This window comes from Sus scrofa, chromosome 7, assembly GCF_000003025.6.
Source record: "Sus scrofa isolate TJ Tabasco breed Duroc chromosome 7, Sscrofa11.1, whole genome shotgun sequence".
NCBI lineage: Eukaryota > Metazoa > Chordata > Mammalia > Artiodactyla > Suidae > Sus > Sus scrofa.
The window spans coordinates 99667562-99684566 of record NC_010449.5 but is presented as its reverse complement, the minus strand read 5'-3'; the positions used below and the strand labels follow the sequence as shown (position 1 = coordinate 99684566).

At 50.4% G+C, this 17005-nt stretch overlaps 1 protein-coding gene and 1 long non-coding RNA gene across 5 annotated transcripts in view; one reads left to right on the top strand and one right to left on the bottom strand.

The window, feature by feature from the left end:
• The window catches only part of ESRRB (estrogen related receptor beta), a 188344-nt gene that overhangs the window by 14912 nt on the left and 156427 nt on the right, over positions 1-17005 (bottom strand). For all 4 annotated transcript variants that reach the window (XM_021099544.1, XM_001928051.7, XM_021099542.1 and 1 more), the window contains 2 exons: positions 4296-4406; positions 3630-3791 (listed from right to left, as the gene is read on the bottom strand). In XM_021099544.1, coding sequence (XP_020955203.1) covers positions 3630-3791; positions 4296-4406 — 273 coding nt within the window. The remainder of the gene's footprint in view (positions 1-3629; positions 3792-4295; positions 4407-17005) is intronic.
• Positions 1-17005, top strand: part of LOC106504512 — a 246233-nt gene that overhangs the window by 227507 nt on the left and 1721 nt on the right. The window lies entirely within an intron of this gene.

Here is a 17005-nt window from a genome sequence, read left to right as displayed (position 1 = left end):
TAACAGCATCCGCAGCCTGCAGTTCATCCAGTGATACCCGCCGCCTGTGAAAGGTTGCTGCCTCTTGTTCTAATCTCTCACTTGCCGGGAAAATGAGGTGGATACTCTAGAGCTTGTCCTCTGGTCAACTCAGCACTTGGAAAATTCAACTCGAGGGAAAAGCCTGGGAGTTCACGTTGTGGCTTAGTGGTAACGAACCTGACTAGTATCCATCCATGAGGACGCGGGTTTGATCCCCAGCCTCGCTCAGTGGATTAACGATCTGGCATTGCCATGAGATGTGGTGTAGGTCATGGTAACGGCATCTGGCATTGCTGTGGCTGTGGTGCAGACCACCAGCTGTAGCCCTGATACAACCCCTAGCCTGGGAACTTTTATACGCCTTGGGCGCAGCCCTAGAAAAACAAAAAAACAAAAAAACAAAAAAAAAAAGGAAAAAGCCTGAGCTGGGCGTGAGCAACTTCAGATTGGCTCAGACAAAAGAATGGCTGCCATTCTCAGGGAATCACAATCAACCCAGCTTCCCCACAGACCTCGCTCTGGCACGTATCCTGTGTGTTCAAAATATGGGGAAAAGGGATGGGCGTGCTCAAATGATCCTTCCTTCTGGATAAGCTGGTCAGTGCCTGCATGAATACGTCTGCTTCTATGCACAGCACCTAATGCCCTTCTGGACTTTTCCTCCATGGCCACCTGCCATCAATCCTAATGGCCTAACTCATGTTCCACTCTCTCCCCCGAAGCCCCATGGCATCCCTCTTGCCTCGGTGCTCTGTCTGTCCTGTGAGTCTTCCTGCTACATTCTAAGTACTACCTTCTTGGGAGTGAGTGAGAAACAGGAGGTGAAAACAAGTGGGCAGAAGGGAAATGAGATTGGCTGAGGGGGGGATAACTGAAGCAGAGGGTAACAGAGCTTCATGATACTATTTATTTGGCCTATCTTTGAAATTTTTCTTTGAAATTTTTCCTGGAAAAGCTTTCTTTTCTTTCTTTTCCTTCTTCTTCTTCTTTTTAAAACTATCTTATTCCCAAATGAGACGCTTAGGGCAGAAATTAATCTAATCCTTTGGATCAGCCACACCTCCTAGGAAGAGAGCTTACGTACGATTAATGCTGAAAACAGGCCCGATTAATGCTGAAAACATGCAGGTAAAAGCAAGTATGAAGCACCCTCTGTGTGCCAGGCTCTGGACTAGACGATACTGAGGCATGAGCTGAGGCTTCCTATGCTTAATTCAGGGCGGTGGCTTGCGCTCTGCTCCAGAGCCCTAACCTGAGCTGTCTTGAGAAGCTGGTCCTTCATCTCTCCAGGAACCAAGATGGACAGTTGCTGACACAAGTCCCAGGCTGGGACCGAGGCTGGCATCCTCCCTGCTCAAGCTGCCCTCTTCTATCTTTCTAAGGTTTAGTGAGCAGGTCTTCAGATGAGTTTTCCATCTAATCTGAGATGGGATTAAGTCGATTAGTTTAACTATATCAGGCACTTGATTATGTCGTCACCTTTCATATGAGGTTTACATACAGTGGCAGGAGACCCTATTAATTAATTTTACCTTAAACACTAGAAGGTCAGGCCCAAATAATTCCCCATGCAAATGTATGCAAAATAGGCAAATTAGCATCTGAGACAGACAAATGAGCCCCTATGTTTATTTTATTTTTTAATCAAAAAGAATTCAGCTTTGGACAAGGAGAAATGACGATGCGCAAGGAGGCTTTTAATACTATTAGCAACGACAATGACCACTGGGTCACAGTCTCCGCCATTTATCAGCCATTTATCAGGCACCCACTATGTGTAGGGGCTGGGCTAAGCAGCCACATCCTCCCAGCAACCCAGTGAGGGGGCTGTTACAATTCCCATTTCACAAGTGGGGACCCTGCAGCACAGAAAAATGAAACATCTGGCCCAAAGCCAGAAAGGACAGAGCTGGGATGAGAACCCAGGCCGGCCTGAATCCAACGTCTATATCCTCAGCAACCATTCTGCTCTGCCCACTGCCCTCTTGGCTGGGCACAGATGGGAGGAGGGAAGGGAAATGGGTGCCAGGGCAGTACCTCCTTGTTCCACTCCACCCCCCAGGAGGCACTGCGGGTGTGGGGTGGTAGAAGGAGGCAGTGACCAGGAGGCCCGCCAGGAGCCACTCCTGAGCCATTGCTACGATGCGTATCGCTCAGCCTGGAAGAAGAGTGTGCGATGGGAAGGGGGCTGTGCCGGGGGAGCTGTGCCCGATTTGGCCCTGGGTTAGTGGAGCAATCCAGGCTGAGGTGTCTTAAGTAGTGGCCTGACCCTGCATTGGTGCTGCATCAGCACGGGGCAGATTCAAAAACTCCTGAGTGTGTAATCCCAAGAGGCTGAGCTCCTTAGTAAGGGCGCTCCAGCCCAGCTCTCCAGGGAGCCCACCTCTGAGTCAGGGAGCCCCTGTGGAAGGAATTCTAGGCTCCCTGCCAGCTAAGTGACACTGGCGCCACCTCTGAGCCATTGTCCGTGGAAGGCTCCTTCCTCTAAGTGCTGCACATGACATCTTATATAAGGACTTTCTGACTCGCCCCAGTCAACTGTGGGCCTTGGCATCTGAAGTCTAGGACACCTCTGCTACATAACCATGCATCTCTCAGAGCCGGCGGCAAACACAAAAAGCATCTGTAGACAGGAAGATAAAACGCCCCATTTCACGTAGCTAGGAAGAATCCCGAGTCCCCAGAGGTCATTGCCAGGGGAGAACAGGATGCCACAATCACACTGGTGAGCCAGGCTGTTAGGAATGTAAAGGAATAAACTGCACAGACTTTAGCAAGCTCCCCAACAGGGGTGCAGTGCAAAACATGTGGGTGTCTACAAAAACAAATTTACAAAGTCAGCTCCCTCCCTTTATTCATAATGAAAAAAGCTGAGAGAGGGGTATGAGGCCACACGCAATGAAGAGAAGTCTGTATCACCAGAAACATGTTCATTACACATAATTTTCATGCCAGAAATGATCTTAAAATCATCAAATCCAAACTAAGAGACAGGCCTCCCTCAGGATCAAGCAAGTGGCAGTAGCGAGCATGCCACTGGTGTCAGCCCAAAGCATCATACATGCCCACCCACGTCAATGCCTATGAAGGAGGTACTGCTGTTCTTCCCTGTTGGTGGAGCGGTCGGGCGACCCGCTCCGGGTTACACAGCTAGCAAGTTGCAGACCCAGAACTTGAATCCCAATCAGATTCCCAGGCCCATGTTCTTTAACCACACCAGTCCACTTGCCCCTAACAGGAAGCCAGAGACTCAGTCCCTCTTCTGTGCTGTTTTCCAGCATATTTCCCATAAGGTTGGTGAGGAAGCCCTACTCTTGGGCCTTTAAGGATCCAAAGAACTTGCTTTGATTATTACCTATTGCAGAAGCCGTCACAGCCCCACTAGAACGGCAGCCAGTTCTGAGGAGCTCTCAGCACTTCAGGAACATTACTAGACCTTCCAAACACTGTTCACCTCCAATCCCACAAAGAAAGGGACTCGGGGACAACAGACTGGCCAAGATTCCGCAGGGCTCCTGGGTCCCAAGCTCCCCTGCATCAGAACCAGAGCAGGTGGAACAGTGGCTGTGAATCTCTGACTACAAGCTCCCCGGTCCTATGGGACTCACCTGGGATGTGCTTGGCCCAACCAATGATGACCACGAGCTCCCTGTCGGCCAGGTCACAGAGAGTGGTCAGAGCCTTGATGTCGCCCTCTGGCATGCCCGGGGGAGGCATGGCGTAGAGTTTGTCCGGCTCAGCCACCAGCAGGTAGGAGACAATTTTAGTCACTGCAACGACCAAAGGGAGAGTGTCAATGCGGGGGGAAAGGAGAAGGGGGCCAAGGTGGAGCCTGAGATGGTTCAGGAAGAAAAGCCAGGTTCCCAGGAGTCCCAGGAAGGTCCAACGTGGCTCTGATCCCCCCTCCCTTTCTGACTCCACAAAGCAGCTAGAGGTGATGCTTTGGGCTGATGAGAAATATCCCTCCCAGGGAAGTGGCCTGGTTAATTCTCTTGAGAGGACCCTGTTTCAGGTGGGAGGCGGTGGGGCATGTTCTGGGTGCCAGGCCCACACCTTCTTAGGATTATGCTTCCTTTGGGGCTACATGGTTTAAATCCCATAGGCAAGGGCTTCTAAATGAAGCCCAGCGTGCCTGACATCAATGACACTGATGCTCCTGAGGGACCCCTGGTGTCCTATAATCCAGCAGTGCGAAGATGGCATTCCCCCAAGGAATGCCAGAAGTTCCAGGTACAGATGCCCACCAAAGGGGACACAGAGGGCCCCGCACTCACATGGCTTCTTCGCAGGAGGAGAAATCTGTAAGCTCAGGTACGGGCTGCTCTCTGAGTCCAGCCGTCGCTTGTATTTTTGGCGGCCTCCGCGCACTCGGTCCAGGCGCACCCCTGTCGGGAGGAGAGGGAGAAGGTCTTGGGGTTGTTCAGCATCACCATGGGGGCTTGTGCTGACTTGGCAATTTCAACAATGGCTAAAATTTTCAACTGACACCTCAATGGCTCTTTATAGCTGCCCCACGGCCAGCCTCGGGCCGGGTGGTTGGACAACCCTAAGATAATTGTCTTTACAGTAATGGCCCATCCTGGTTGCCCTAGGCCTGGTCCTGCCTCTCTAGATTCAGCATCCTCTTGAAATCCATCCCAAGCAACCTTCACCTCTTGAGTCTGTTGCTAAAAGGCAAAGCGCCACCAAGGCACGCCTCCAAGTGCTGGGGGAAGAAGACATATCATTTTAGATCGGCGGTGAATCCAGGAGGGACTGAGTTAGCTTTGCTGAGAGAGGAAAAGAATCCCTGCCATGGGCAGCACCTCCAGAAAGCTGACATAAAAGTTTCAAGCTTTTCACAGAAGAAGAATCTAGATGGACCCTCATTACAAATGTCCACTCATGGATCCCACCGTCAAAGAGTCTAGGATTCAGTGCTGAAGTCTCTCTTCTACACCAAGTTCCCATAGGACGGGGAGGTGAGGGATCCTGGTCACACCTGGAAAATCAGTGCCTGAAAGTATCCTAGCTTGTGCAGAAGCAGCCGTGGCCACTCCACACTGACACCCATTTCCAGGAGTGGAGGCCCCGTCTAGGGAGACCCCTCGTTGTCACCGGCTCACCCCTAGCTGCTGCTGTTTGAACAGACTTGTTGGTACCATTGGACACCCCCGTCAGCAGCAGGGAGGACCGGACCTCCCGTGGGATCCCCACCCACGGGGACACAAGCCTATGTGTGGTCACTAACCCGTGTGGCCTGATGTGAAAAGATGGGTGGGGCCCATCGACTTCTAGCCGAGGGAGAACTAACACAGAAAGCAGCGCGGCTCTCCTTTCCTTGCCAGGTAAACCCTTAAGACCAAAACACCTAAGAAGTCAGAGACAGAGCCAGAGTGCCCAGAGGGAGCAAGCTCGGTGGCCTCAGCCTCTATGATGACCAGCCTCCTTCAATTCCTCCTCCCTTCCCCGAAGGTCGAGAGAATCACCTGCACGGAGGTCCAGGCAGTTGATCTTCAGGGCCCCGCCTCCCCCACCCCCGCACTTCCTCCTACCCGTCCTCCCTTCTTCCATCTTCCTCACCCATGGAGTAGGGGCTGGGGGTGGGAGGATGCGCGGGGGTTGGGGGTGAGGGTGAGGAGGATGCTGCAAGCACATCCAGCCAGGCTGCCCGAGGGGGTGGTCTTTGGGGGCCAGTCACCGCTCAGCATTTCATCACTAGCATCCTTTTGACCCCACAATCTGGCACCTTTGTATTTGATGCTCAACTTGGCTATAGTAGACTTTTTTTTTTTTTCAGGGAAAGGGGCTACTCAGCATCCCACACCTGCTTCCTATTTTTAGGCACTTGCCCTGTTGTGTGTCATCTCACTGAGGAGGGCAGCAGAGGAGGGGGCAGCCCTGGACCAGACTCTCCTGGTTACGGCATCTCCTGTGCCTGGGCTCTCGGAGGCTTCCCTTGGTCCCCGTCTGGTTGAGTGGGGTCCTTGAGCCTTCTGATAGGCCTCCAATGAATTCCTCTTCTGCTTTGAGAGTCAGAATGGGTTGCAACTGACCCCATCCATTGTGGCTTCTCCGGGAGCAGGCACGGATATAAGGACAAGAATGCAGGCGGTTTATTTGGGAGATGCTCTCAGGAACAAAGTCAGTAGCCAGTGTATTCCTACGTAGCCTCCTCCTGGGGGCAACCCACGGCTCAGCCTCACTGTGGGATGCCACACTGGGAGACAGCATGGAATGGGCCTTAGCTATGTGGGTGGGCCTTGGGGCATGTAGCCACCTCTCCCATGGTCTCTGGCACTTCACAGGTCCAGGATAGCAGGCTTTGTGGCCAGAGAAAGCCCTGGGCGGAGTTGCAGTCACAAGGTAGCAGGTCGGCGTGCACAGGGAATGCTGAGTAGATGTGGGCAGGGTACAGCTGCTGCCTCCTTCTCAAACTGTGGTCCATGGCCAGCACCATCAGCAGCATCTGGGAGTTTCTTAGAAGGCAAAAAACCTCAGGCCTGGCCCATGTAGAGTCAAGTCAGCATTGCAGCAAGGTGACTCGCGTGTACAGGAGAGTGTGAAAAGCGCTGCACCGCTGCTTCCTAGCGGATGCGGCTGAGTAACAACTTCCATCGGTACCTCGGGCCTTGAAGGGGCCACTGCATCCCATGCAATGCAAGACCTAAACTCACGTGCTGGTGGGACTCACACGTGCTGGTTCACATTTTCCCTCTTCACCCCTCCCAGCCCCTCCTGTGAGGGCAGAAGGAGCAGGCATGCAATGGCAGGAAGGATCATTCCTCCCTTCGGGGAAAAGGTCCCCCATTTGAAAGGGTTTTCCTGACCCCATCCCGTAACACAGCAGCTACGCAGCTCCACCCTGCTACTGCGCCAGAGGTGTGTCAACCCTCCACCAAACTGCTGCCCGCCGCCCCCAGTGAAAGCTGGTGAGACCAAGAGTGAAAACACGGAGCATCAGGCCTAAAGGGCTGTGAGGACCCCTGTTTCCGAGCACCTACTATGTGCCAGGGTCTGACTCAGTGTCCAGGATGACTCCTTTCCCGCTTCACTGACTTCCTCTGCTAGAGGCTGGTCTCATGAGCTCCCCCCTCCCACCCAGGCTGCCTGATGGCAGACAGCCGTCTGCAGGAGAGGGACCTTCTCAACAAAAATAAAAGAGGGGGCCAGCCCTTAGCAAGGCCAGGAGACAGGCAGATGCCACCTCTGTTGCTGCCTCCATGTGGAATATGCTGTCTTGAATGGATGTGCCTCCATGCCCCCAACCCCCACCCATGCTGGGTGCTTCTTCCTGAGCCCCAGTAATACACTGGGCTTCCCCTAATGACTGAGTACCCCTTACTACGGGGGCTGCTCACCATCCTACTCCAGGCCTGCCTTGGCACCGATGCATCATGTCAGAGCTCTTAGGATTATCATCACTGTCATCATCACTATTGCCCTTCCCTCCCGGGTAAATCACACCCCAACTGACAAAGAACTTTCTGTATGTGTTGCCCTATTTAAGCCACAGCGCAGAAAGCACATGCTATTACCCCCATTTTACAAACAAGAAAAACTGAGGCTCAGAGAGATATAGTAATTTGACCAACACATGAGCTGGCACCCAAGCTCTTTGCCATTCTGGGATGTGACCTCCCAGGGCACAGCAGGTGTAAACTTGAAATTTTCTCCTCCAGATCTGTACAACACAGTGGTCAATAGCTCCCATCAATAAACGTGTCGATTATCAGGTTTTTCTGGAGGTTGTTTTTTGAAGTAGCCTGTTGCATTTGATTATGGATAAATTGCTATCTAGTGAGATGTGTTTGCTCTCGTTGCTTCCTGTCTGCTTTTCCAAGTCTCACCCTCTACACAAACACAAATCACTCCAGCCCTCGGGGTCTAGTGAGCAAGGTCCCAGGCCCGTCTCTGCCCCTTGCAGGTTATGTGACCTTAGCCAAGTTGTCTCTCGTGGCCTTGGGCTCAGACAGAGGGGAGGAGGCAATGGTAACACCAACTCTGCTCCTGCACATGGCTTTTGTGACAAGTGACCTAAGAGTGGGAAAATGGTGGATTGAAAGTGAATTTGGGAGTTCCCGTCATGGCGCAGTGGTTAACGAATCCGACTAGTGAACCATGAGGTTGCGGGTTCCATCCCTGGCCTTGCTCAGTGGGTTAACGATCTGGTGTTGCCTTGAGCTGTGGTGTAGGTTGCAAACGTGGCTCAGATCCCGAGTTGCTGTGGCTCTGGCGTAGGCCAGTGGCTACAGCTCCAATTAGACCTCTAGCCTGGGGACCTCCATATGCCGCAGTAGTGGCCCTAGAAATGGCAAAAAGACCAAAAAAAAAAAAAAAAAGAAATAAAGAAAAAAAAGAAAGTGGATTTGGTAGCTGGATGAGGCCATCAATGCCGTGGCTCCAGGCTCAGGCATCCACCTGGCACTTCCCAGGCCACCTCCAGTTCAACAGGATCTTAGAGGACAGGGCCGAGCTCGGCCCCATTTTCTGAGCTCTCACTTCCCCCACACACTGTCCCACAGTCGGGGTTGGTTAATGATCATTTAGAGTAGAGCAGTCCTGGGGCATAGACCTGTGCTCCCCAACCCAGGGACTGGGGTTAGACAGATGGGTTCCCACCTAGGTGAATGTCCCACCCTACTCCCAAAGGGAGTTCACAGCTTGGATGCGCCTCTGCAGGCCCAGTTCAAATACTGTCTCTACTGGAGCCTTCCCAGACTCCCCCTGGTGGAGCTGGCTCCACCCTTCTTGGGCCCCCTTTGCTCTTTCTCTATTACAGCAACTATGGTCAAAACAGCTCTTCACCACCACACACCAGGAATCCATCTCCCTGGTGGACTGTGGGCAACTCGTGGGCAAGGACTTTGAACCCTGCACCCCAAGCTCGGCGCCCAACCCATGGTCAGCAATCAAGTGTCTGAGTAAAATGATGTACTCGGTTAAAAGGAAGCTCTCAGACTTAGGAAACAAAAGAATCTCAGAGTCTGATCCTTTCCCCAGCTCCCATTTTTTCATTCCAACCCCTAGAAATTCACTGAGCCCATTTTCATGAAAATTTCCCTTTGTATTGAGATCAATTCTGTTTCCAGATCACTCCCTACCCTCCATTCCCATCCAACAAGACTATCCCCCCCTGCCCTCCACAAGCCAACCCTTCATCATCAACCCAAGATGATAAACTTGAGCATCCTCAGGCATCCCCCTTCCCCGGCCAAGCACCTTTTATTTCTTACATTTGTACAGTATTTTCAGGCCAGTCACCTCCTTGCTTTCTATGCATGTGTCTTTATTGATGTGATCTGCTTTGCACTGAGAAAGGTCAGCCCCTCAAGGGTGCAGACAGCAGACAGAGGTCTGAATTCCTCTGCATCCTGCTAAACAGACATCCTCAACTGTGTTTATGCTTACTATCCACCAGTTTCTTTTTTTCACCTTGACTATGCTGCACATGTTTTAGTAAACAAGAAGCAGCCCGTCTCCAAGAGGTAACAGAGCAAGATGTTGTATCATGCATCCTTTAGAAGTAGATCACTGAATTCTAACCGTTGGGTCTGACAGACATTATTAGTTATCTGTCCAATTTTCTTTTTTCATTTTAGGGCCACAGCTGCAGCATATGGAAGTTCCCATGCTAGGGGTGGAATTGGAGCTGCAGCTGCCAGCCTACACCACAGCCATGGCAACACTGGATCTGAGTTACATCTATGACCCATGCTACAACCTGCGGCAATGCTGGATCCTTAACCCACTGAGTGAGGCCAAGGATCAAACCTGTGTCTTCATGGATACTAGTCAGGTTCTTAACCCGCTAAGCCACAATGGGAACTCCCTACCCAGTTTTCATTCCATTTGCTGCCCTCTTCCATGCTAACAGAATCTGGATTTTCTTCACAGAGACAACCAGCCCTAGTCAGTCCCAGCAATCCTGTTCCCTACTTTCCTAGTTTCCCTGGTAAACAAGGCTGGTCCTAGGACCAATGGGTTTTAAGGGAAGTCCATGGTGGGGGCTTCTAGGAATGGTTTTGGTTTTCTGATAAGAGACAGACATGATTGGTGCAGCTCTTTTTGCCTTTCTCCTGCCCTGACCTGGAAGGTGAAGCCTAGAGCTGTGGCAACCACCATGCAACCATGAGGCAGCCACATAAGGGCACCAAAGAACACCAGAGAAGAAAGGCAGAGTCTGAGCCCTTCATACTGTGGCCGAGAAGCCTGTGCAATGCCAGCAATCACCCACCTCCGGACTTGTTGTTAGGTGGGGAAATCAATCTCATTTATCGATGCTTAAGCCACTAGCGGTCAAGTTCCCTGTAACCTGCAGCAGAAAGCAATTTTTGCTGATACAATGGCCAATTACTTTTTATTTTTATTTATTTATTTATTTATTTTTTGTCTTTTTGCAATTTCTTTGGGCTGCTTCCGCAGCATATGGAGGTTCCCAGGCTAGGGGTCGAATCGGAGCTGTAGCGAATCGGAGCTGTAGCCACCGGCCTACACCAGAGCCACAGCAACGCGGGATCCGAGCCTCGTCTGCAACCTACACCACAGCTCAGGGCAATGCTGGATCCTTAACCCACTGAGCAAGGGCAGGGACTGAACCCGCAACCTCATGGTTCCTAGTCGGATTCGTTAACCACTGTGCCACGACGGGAACTCCCCAATTACTTTTTAAATTAGGATGCTTACGTCTTACAAACAGCAAATGGAAAAAAAGTAAAGGAGGGAACTTGAACCTGAAATGAAAGGTGCCTTATTGTTTGCATTCTTATATCAGCAAAATAGCTAAAAACAGGCTCAAGGAGCATGTTACAACACTAATTAACTTACAATTACCATCCAGGATTATTAGATTGTATCTATCATCTTACTGATGCTTTTTCACTTTAAAAAAAGCATTGATGACATTCTCATGTAAAGTATACCAAGTCTCCAAATACTCTAATACTTATCCTTTGTTTTAATTGCTGTTCAACACTGTATTAATCCCTTAATGTATGCAGGCCAAAATTAAGGATTCATAAGCATGTTGTGAATACAAAAAAGATTGATAATCACTGGAATACATGTACCTGTGCAGACTGAGTCCTTCAGCTGAGCCCAGGCCTGGATAAGGTCCTGTCCCCTTCTTGGCCAACATGGTAATCCCCTTAAATCTAATAGGCACGAGTATATGGAGTTCAACTCTGCTGACCAGTGGTTACCTGGTGCTGCCCTTGCACTAAGCACCGTGTGTATGTTATTTCACACAGGGATTGCAACAACCCTGTGAGGGAGCTTCTACTATTATCCCATTTTACAGATGGAGGAAAGTGAGACCAAGAAGGTTGAGTAACTCTCCAAAGCCACTTAGGAAGGAAAGCATTCTGACTGTGGAGCCCAGGCTCTCAACCACTCTAGCGTCCTGCACCTCTCAAAGGGCTCAGGGTCTCTGTGGTAGAAGAAAGGCAGCAGAGAGACTCTGGGTGGGGGCCATGTTGCACACCTGTGTGCACCATTCACCTAGTTTGGTCTGGGTGCCCCTGGACTTGTGCCTCAAAACAGTTGAAATCAGGACCTTGAACAGATACCCATAAGCAAACTGATGGCAGCATAATCCACAATAGCCAAGAGGTGGGAGCAACCCAAGTATCCAGTGACACACAATGTGGTATTACATATACGTGGAATATTATGCAGTCATTAAAAAGAGAATGAGGTTCTGATACATGCTGTGACATGGATGAACCTGGGAAACATTATGCTAAGTGAAATGAGCCAGTCACAAAAGAGAAATGTTGTATGATTTAACTTATAAGAAAAAGCTAGAATAGACAGAAAGTAGATTGGAGGTTCCCAGAGCCAGGGTGCAGGGGGTGGGCTGAGGGGAGGGGGTGGAGGAGGGAAGTTACTGTACAGTTTCTGTTTGGGATGATGAAAAATTGTTAGAAACAGATAGTGTGATGGTTCCAAAAGACTGTGAACATGCTTAATACCACTGAATTGTATACTTAAAAATGGCTTTTAGGAGTTTCTGCTATGGTGCAACAGGGATTGGCAGCATCTCTGCAGCGCCAGGACTCAGGTTTGATCCCTGGCCTGGCACAGTAGGTTAAAGGATCTCTTGTTGCTGTAGCTGCAGCATAGGTCACAACTGCAGCTTAAATCTGATCATTGGCCCGAGAACTCCATATGCCACTGGGTAGCCAGTATTTATTTATTTATTTATCTTTTTAGGGCCACACTCATGGCATATGGAAGTTCCCAGGCTAGGGGTCAAATCAGAGCTACAGTTGCCGGCCTACACCACAGCCACAGCAACACGGGATTCAAGCCGTGACTGCGACCTACACCACAAGGATTGAACCTGTATCCTCGTGGATACAGTCAGATTCATTTCTGCTGCACCACGATGGGAACTCCTGAATTATACACTTTAAATGGGTGAATTATATCTCAATAAAGCTATTAAAAGATTTTTTAAATACTTCCCCTTTCTCTGGCAAGTAGAATTAAGTAACATAAAACGTGTGAAACATAGCAATGTGCTTAGTGCCCAAGAGGCACTCAGTAGCAGTCTCTGCCCTTTCTGCCTGTGAAAGTGGTGGTATCTCCCTTGAACCGCCAGCTTTCTTCACGGGAAGAGAGAAACACACCTGCTTCGTGATAACTACCATAGGTCAGATGTGTTCAAAAAAACTCTCCAGAAACTAAGGTTCAGAGAGGTTGTCCTTGGGGGCACACAGCGCCAACACAGTTACTCTCTTGAATTTGTCCACAGGGTAGAGGGGCTGCCTCTGTCCAACCCCAGGACAGAGACTCTGCCCTTGGCTGTAGCCGGATGACCCCCAGCCCCCAGCAGTCTCATCCTTGGGCCAATGTCCCTGGATCCGCTTCCCAGCCCAGGGCACAGGACGCTACTGGGCTGCTCTGGGAAAGAAACTGCCTGGGAGGAGGGGTAGGGGGCTCCTAAGCCCATATCCCACTTGCTGACCTCTTGAACCCACGACGGGCACCTCAGAGCAGCCAGAGCCCGTGGCTGCTGCATCCTTGATCAGATGTCCACTTGCTGACTTGATAAGATCAGCCTTCTGACTTTTTTCTTAATGGAAGTAAAATAATTCCCGTTTCCCTCCACCTCCCCCCTTTCTTCTTGGTTGCCCTCCCTAAGCTGGATGAGAGCCCAGCCTTTGGGAAGTAAAAATAGCAGAGTGTACGGAGTGGCAGCAGCAAGGGGCAGTTTAAGTTTCTTTCTTTTATCCCAGGCACCAAAAATAACCACTTAGAAAGCTTGGAGAAGCGCGGCTCTGCACCTGGCCCACAGCCTGTCCCCCGCGCTGCCTCTGTCACATCTCTCTTCCCACAGGAAAGCCTCAGACATGGCAGAGAGGGAAAGGCTCTGAGCCTGTGTCCTTCTCCTGCCCCCTCTGCAGAGCTGCTGTCCTGACACTGCAGAGGTGTCATGGTCAAGACCCTTACCTAGAAATCTCCGCCCCCACCCGACCCCCGCACACACTCATGTCCTTGGTTTATTAACGATGTGTGCAGTGTTTCACGGTTCACAAAGCCATTTCCATCTCTCATTTGACCCGTGCATCAAAACTGAGCGAGGCAGAATACGTGATTATTATTATTCCCATGTGAAAACGGAGGCTCAGAAAGGTCAGGTGATTTGCTCAGGGTCACACAGCCAGGAAAGATCAGAGGGAAGAGCTCAACCTTCACCTCAGAGTTCTAGCTCCTTTGCCCTGAGCTTGAGACCACCCATCCTGTAGGATCAGCAGATGCCCTGAAAGCCTTTGAACTACACAGACCTCGGGGACTTACCTCCCTAGAGGTTCTGAATTAATAGGTCTGGGGTGGTGTTTAGGAGTGGATAATTTCGCAGAGCTCCTCCAGAGATTCTGATTACCTGCCAGGTCTGGGGAGCACAGCACAAAATCTATTTTTACACAATACTTCTGTCTAACCAGCGTCCCATCCAGGAGACAGGGGTTGACTCTCTGCCTGTAAGTTCTACCAAACTATAGCTGACCCATCTCCAAAAAGAGGAGAAAACCACCCAAAAGGTGATACGAGTACTCTGGGCTCCTGAGGGCCCAGGGGCCGTGGGTCACGTGGGCATGATTCCCCAGCCTGGCAGAATGCCCTAAACATGCATTCGTGACCCTGCATGACCTGGGCTCCCTCAGCCACCTGTCCTGCAGGGATTTCTGGGTGACAAGTGAGCTCACCTTGCTGCCTCGGACAGGACAGCTATTTTGGGCTGCCCCTTACCCTGGTGCCAGGTCATCATGGAGAAGAGTGCCTCACACCTGACTCACTCAATGCCAAGAGAGAGCCCTGTGGGCAGATAAACATACATGCCACCTAATACTCCAGAGCATGTGCCAACTGCTCCAGAGGGGATGAGATGGTGCTGACTGGCAAGGCCCTTGCCTTCTGCCTAGGAAAGAAGTGTCCACTCTCATACTGCTCTCTCCTCCAGACCCTTCTCACTCAGGGCACTGTGTCCGCAAGGACATTTCTGCAAGGCTGTGCTCTCCCTGCGTTCCCAGCTGCCAAGACGTCTCTAGAACCAAACACCCAACAGGGAAAAGCTATTTTAGCCCAGTTCCCCTTCCATTCCTTCCTTTCTCCTCTTTGAGGAAGGCCTTAGGCTTTGCTATCAGCCAAGGCATCTACAATGAGTCAAAATGGGTTTCTTGGATGGAATTCTTGCATAACCAAGGAGACTAGATCCCACCCTACTGTTATTTACTAGCTGTGTGTCCTTTGGCAAATCTACTTAAACTCAGTTTCACTAGATCAGTCATGGCAAGAAGCTGTCAGCTGTGCCACTGGCCCCATTTCCTAGCCTGTGGCAGACACTACCAATCAATCATAGCACTCTTGCCTTCCAATCCCAGGCACTACCTAAGAAGCCCTTCAATCATAGTTTCCAAGCAGCCTCTCCCCACCCTAGAGCTGACAGTCCAACCAAAAGCAATTTGCCCTCCTGGAGCCTCAGGTCCTTTCTACCTCTGAAAGTCCAATTCTACAACCGCAGGTCTCCATCTGGCTCCAGGAACCCACATGGTTGGGTTTCAGGGATTCTGTGACACTCCTAAAATTGTCTGCAAAATTTTATGTGTAGGTACTTGTGCATGTTGGCGGCAGAGTTTTCACCAGGTTTTCAAAAGAATTGGTGAGTCCCTAAATCAAGCACAATTTGTGTTAAGTTTGTCACAGTGAACAAGTATACAAACCAATGAATAAGAGATAAGATCACTCACACCAGCGAGTTCCCGTTGTGGCTCACGGAAATGAATCTGACCCGTAACCTTGGGGTTGCCGGTTTGATCCCTGGCCTCGCTCAGTGAGTTAAGGATCTGGTGTTGCTGTGAGCTATGGTGTAGGTCGCAGATGCAACTCGGATCTCATGTTGCTGTGGCTGTGGTGTAGGCTGGTGGCTACAGCTCTGATTCGACCCCCTAGCCTGGCAACCTCCATATGCTGCGGGTGTGGCCCTAAAAGGATAAAAGATGAAAAAAAAAAAAAATCACTCACACGGGGAGAAATCCAAAGAGGAGGTAAACGAGGGATATGATAGCAAGTAATCATGTGAGAAGGAAGAGAGGCCTTTCTGAGATGACATTTAAGTTGAGGCCAAAAGGATGAGGAGCCATGGGGAAAGCAGGCCAGGCAGAGGGAACAGCCTGAAAAATCCCAAGGTGGGGAAAGGTCATGCATGAGAATCAAAAGTCGAGTTCCTGCTGTGGCTCAGTGATAAAGAACCCAACCAGGATCCATGAAGTTGCGGGTTCGGTCCCTGGCCCTGCTCAGTGGGTTAAGAATCCGGTGTTGCCAAGAGCTGTGGTGTAGGTTGCAGGTGCAGCTCGGATCCCACGTTGCTGTGGCTGTGGCGTAGGCTGGCAGCTGTAGCTCCAAATAGACCCCTAGCCTGAGAACTTCCATATGCTGCAGGTGTGGCCCTAAAAAGACAAAAAACTAACTAAATATATAAAAATACAATGAGGTCTAAGATTGAGAGTCGTCTGTGTCCAATCTGGGATCTGGAAGAGATCACCTGCAGGGCGCAGGTGCAGAGGGCCGGGTTCCAAGGTCTGTATGACACCAAAGTGTGAAGACCAGGAAGAGGGGGAGTCTGCAAAGAAGTGTGGTCAGAGTGGAAAGGAGAAAGGTACACAGGGTGTCAGGGAAGCCGAGAGAAAAGGGGAGCATGGAGGGCTGGCCAGCTGTTGGAAACACTGCTGAGAGGCTGGGTGAGAGGACCAGGTTTGACAGCTCGGAGCTGTAGGGGCAGGTCTGGGGCTGTGGTCGGGAGTCAGTCATTAGGGCAGACTGGGGGTGACCAACTTCGAAAGTCAAGTCCAACAGGATCAAAGACCTACATGGGTAAGGCAGATTAGGAAAGCATCTTTACAGTAGCAGGTTAGGAAAAGGTTTTTTTTTTTTGGTCTTTTTAGGGCCGCACCCACGGCATATGGAGGTTCCCAAGCTAGGGGTCGAATCGGAACTGCAGATGCCAGCCTACCCCACAGCCACAGCAACGCCACATCCCAGCCCCGTCTGCTACTTGCACTCGCGGCTCATGGCAACGCCAGATCCTTAACCTACTAAGTGAGACCAGGGGTTGAATCTGAGTCCTCATGGATACTAGTCTGGTTCCTTACCACTGAGCCACAATGGGGATGCCAAAGATTTTTTTGGTAACCATAAGGGAAAAGATTGATACATTCGGTTTATTAAGGACTCCATAGAGAGAAAAAAGCTACTGATGAATTTTTTACATACCGGCAACAGCAAAAATGGATAATAAAATAACCAGAATATATAAAGATTTCTAAATAAAGTAGAAAAATCAGGAAATGTCTCAAACAAGCACCTCACGGAACACAGTCCTGTTTATTCATTTACATATTGTTTGTGGCTGCTTTCCCATCACCACAGCAGAGTTAAACCGTTAAGACAGGAGCCTTTAGACCCGCAAAGCCTAAAATATTTGCTATCTGGCTGACTCCTATGA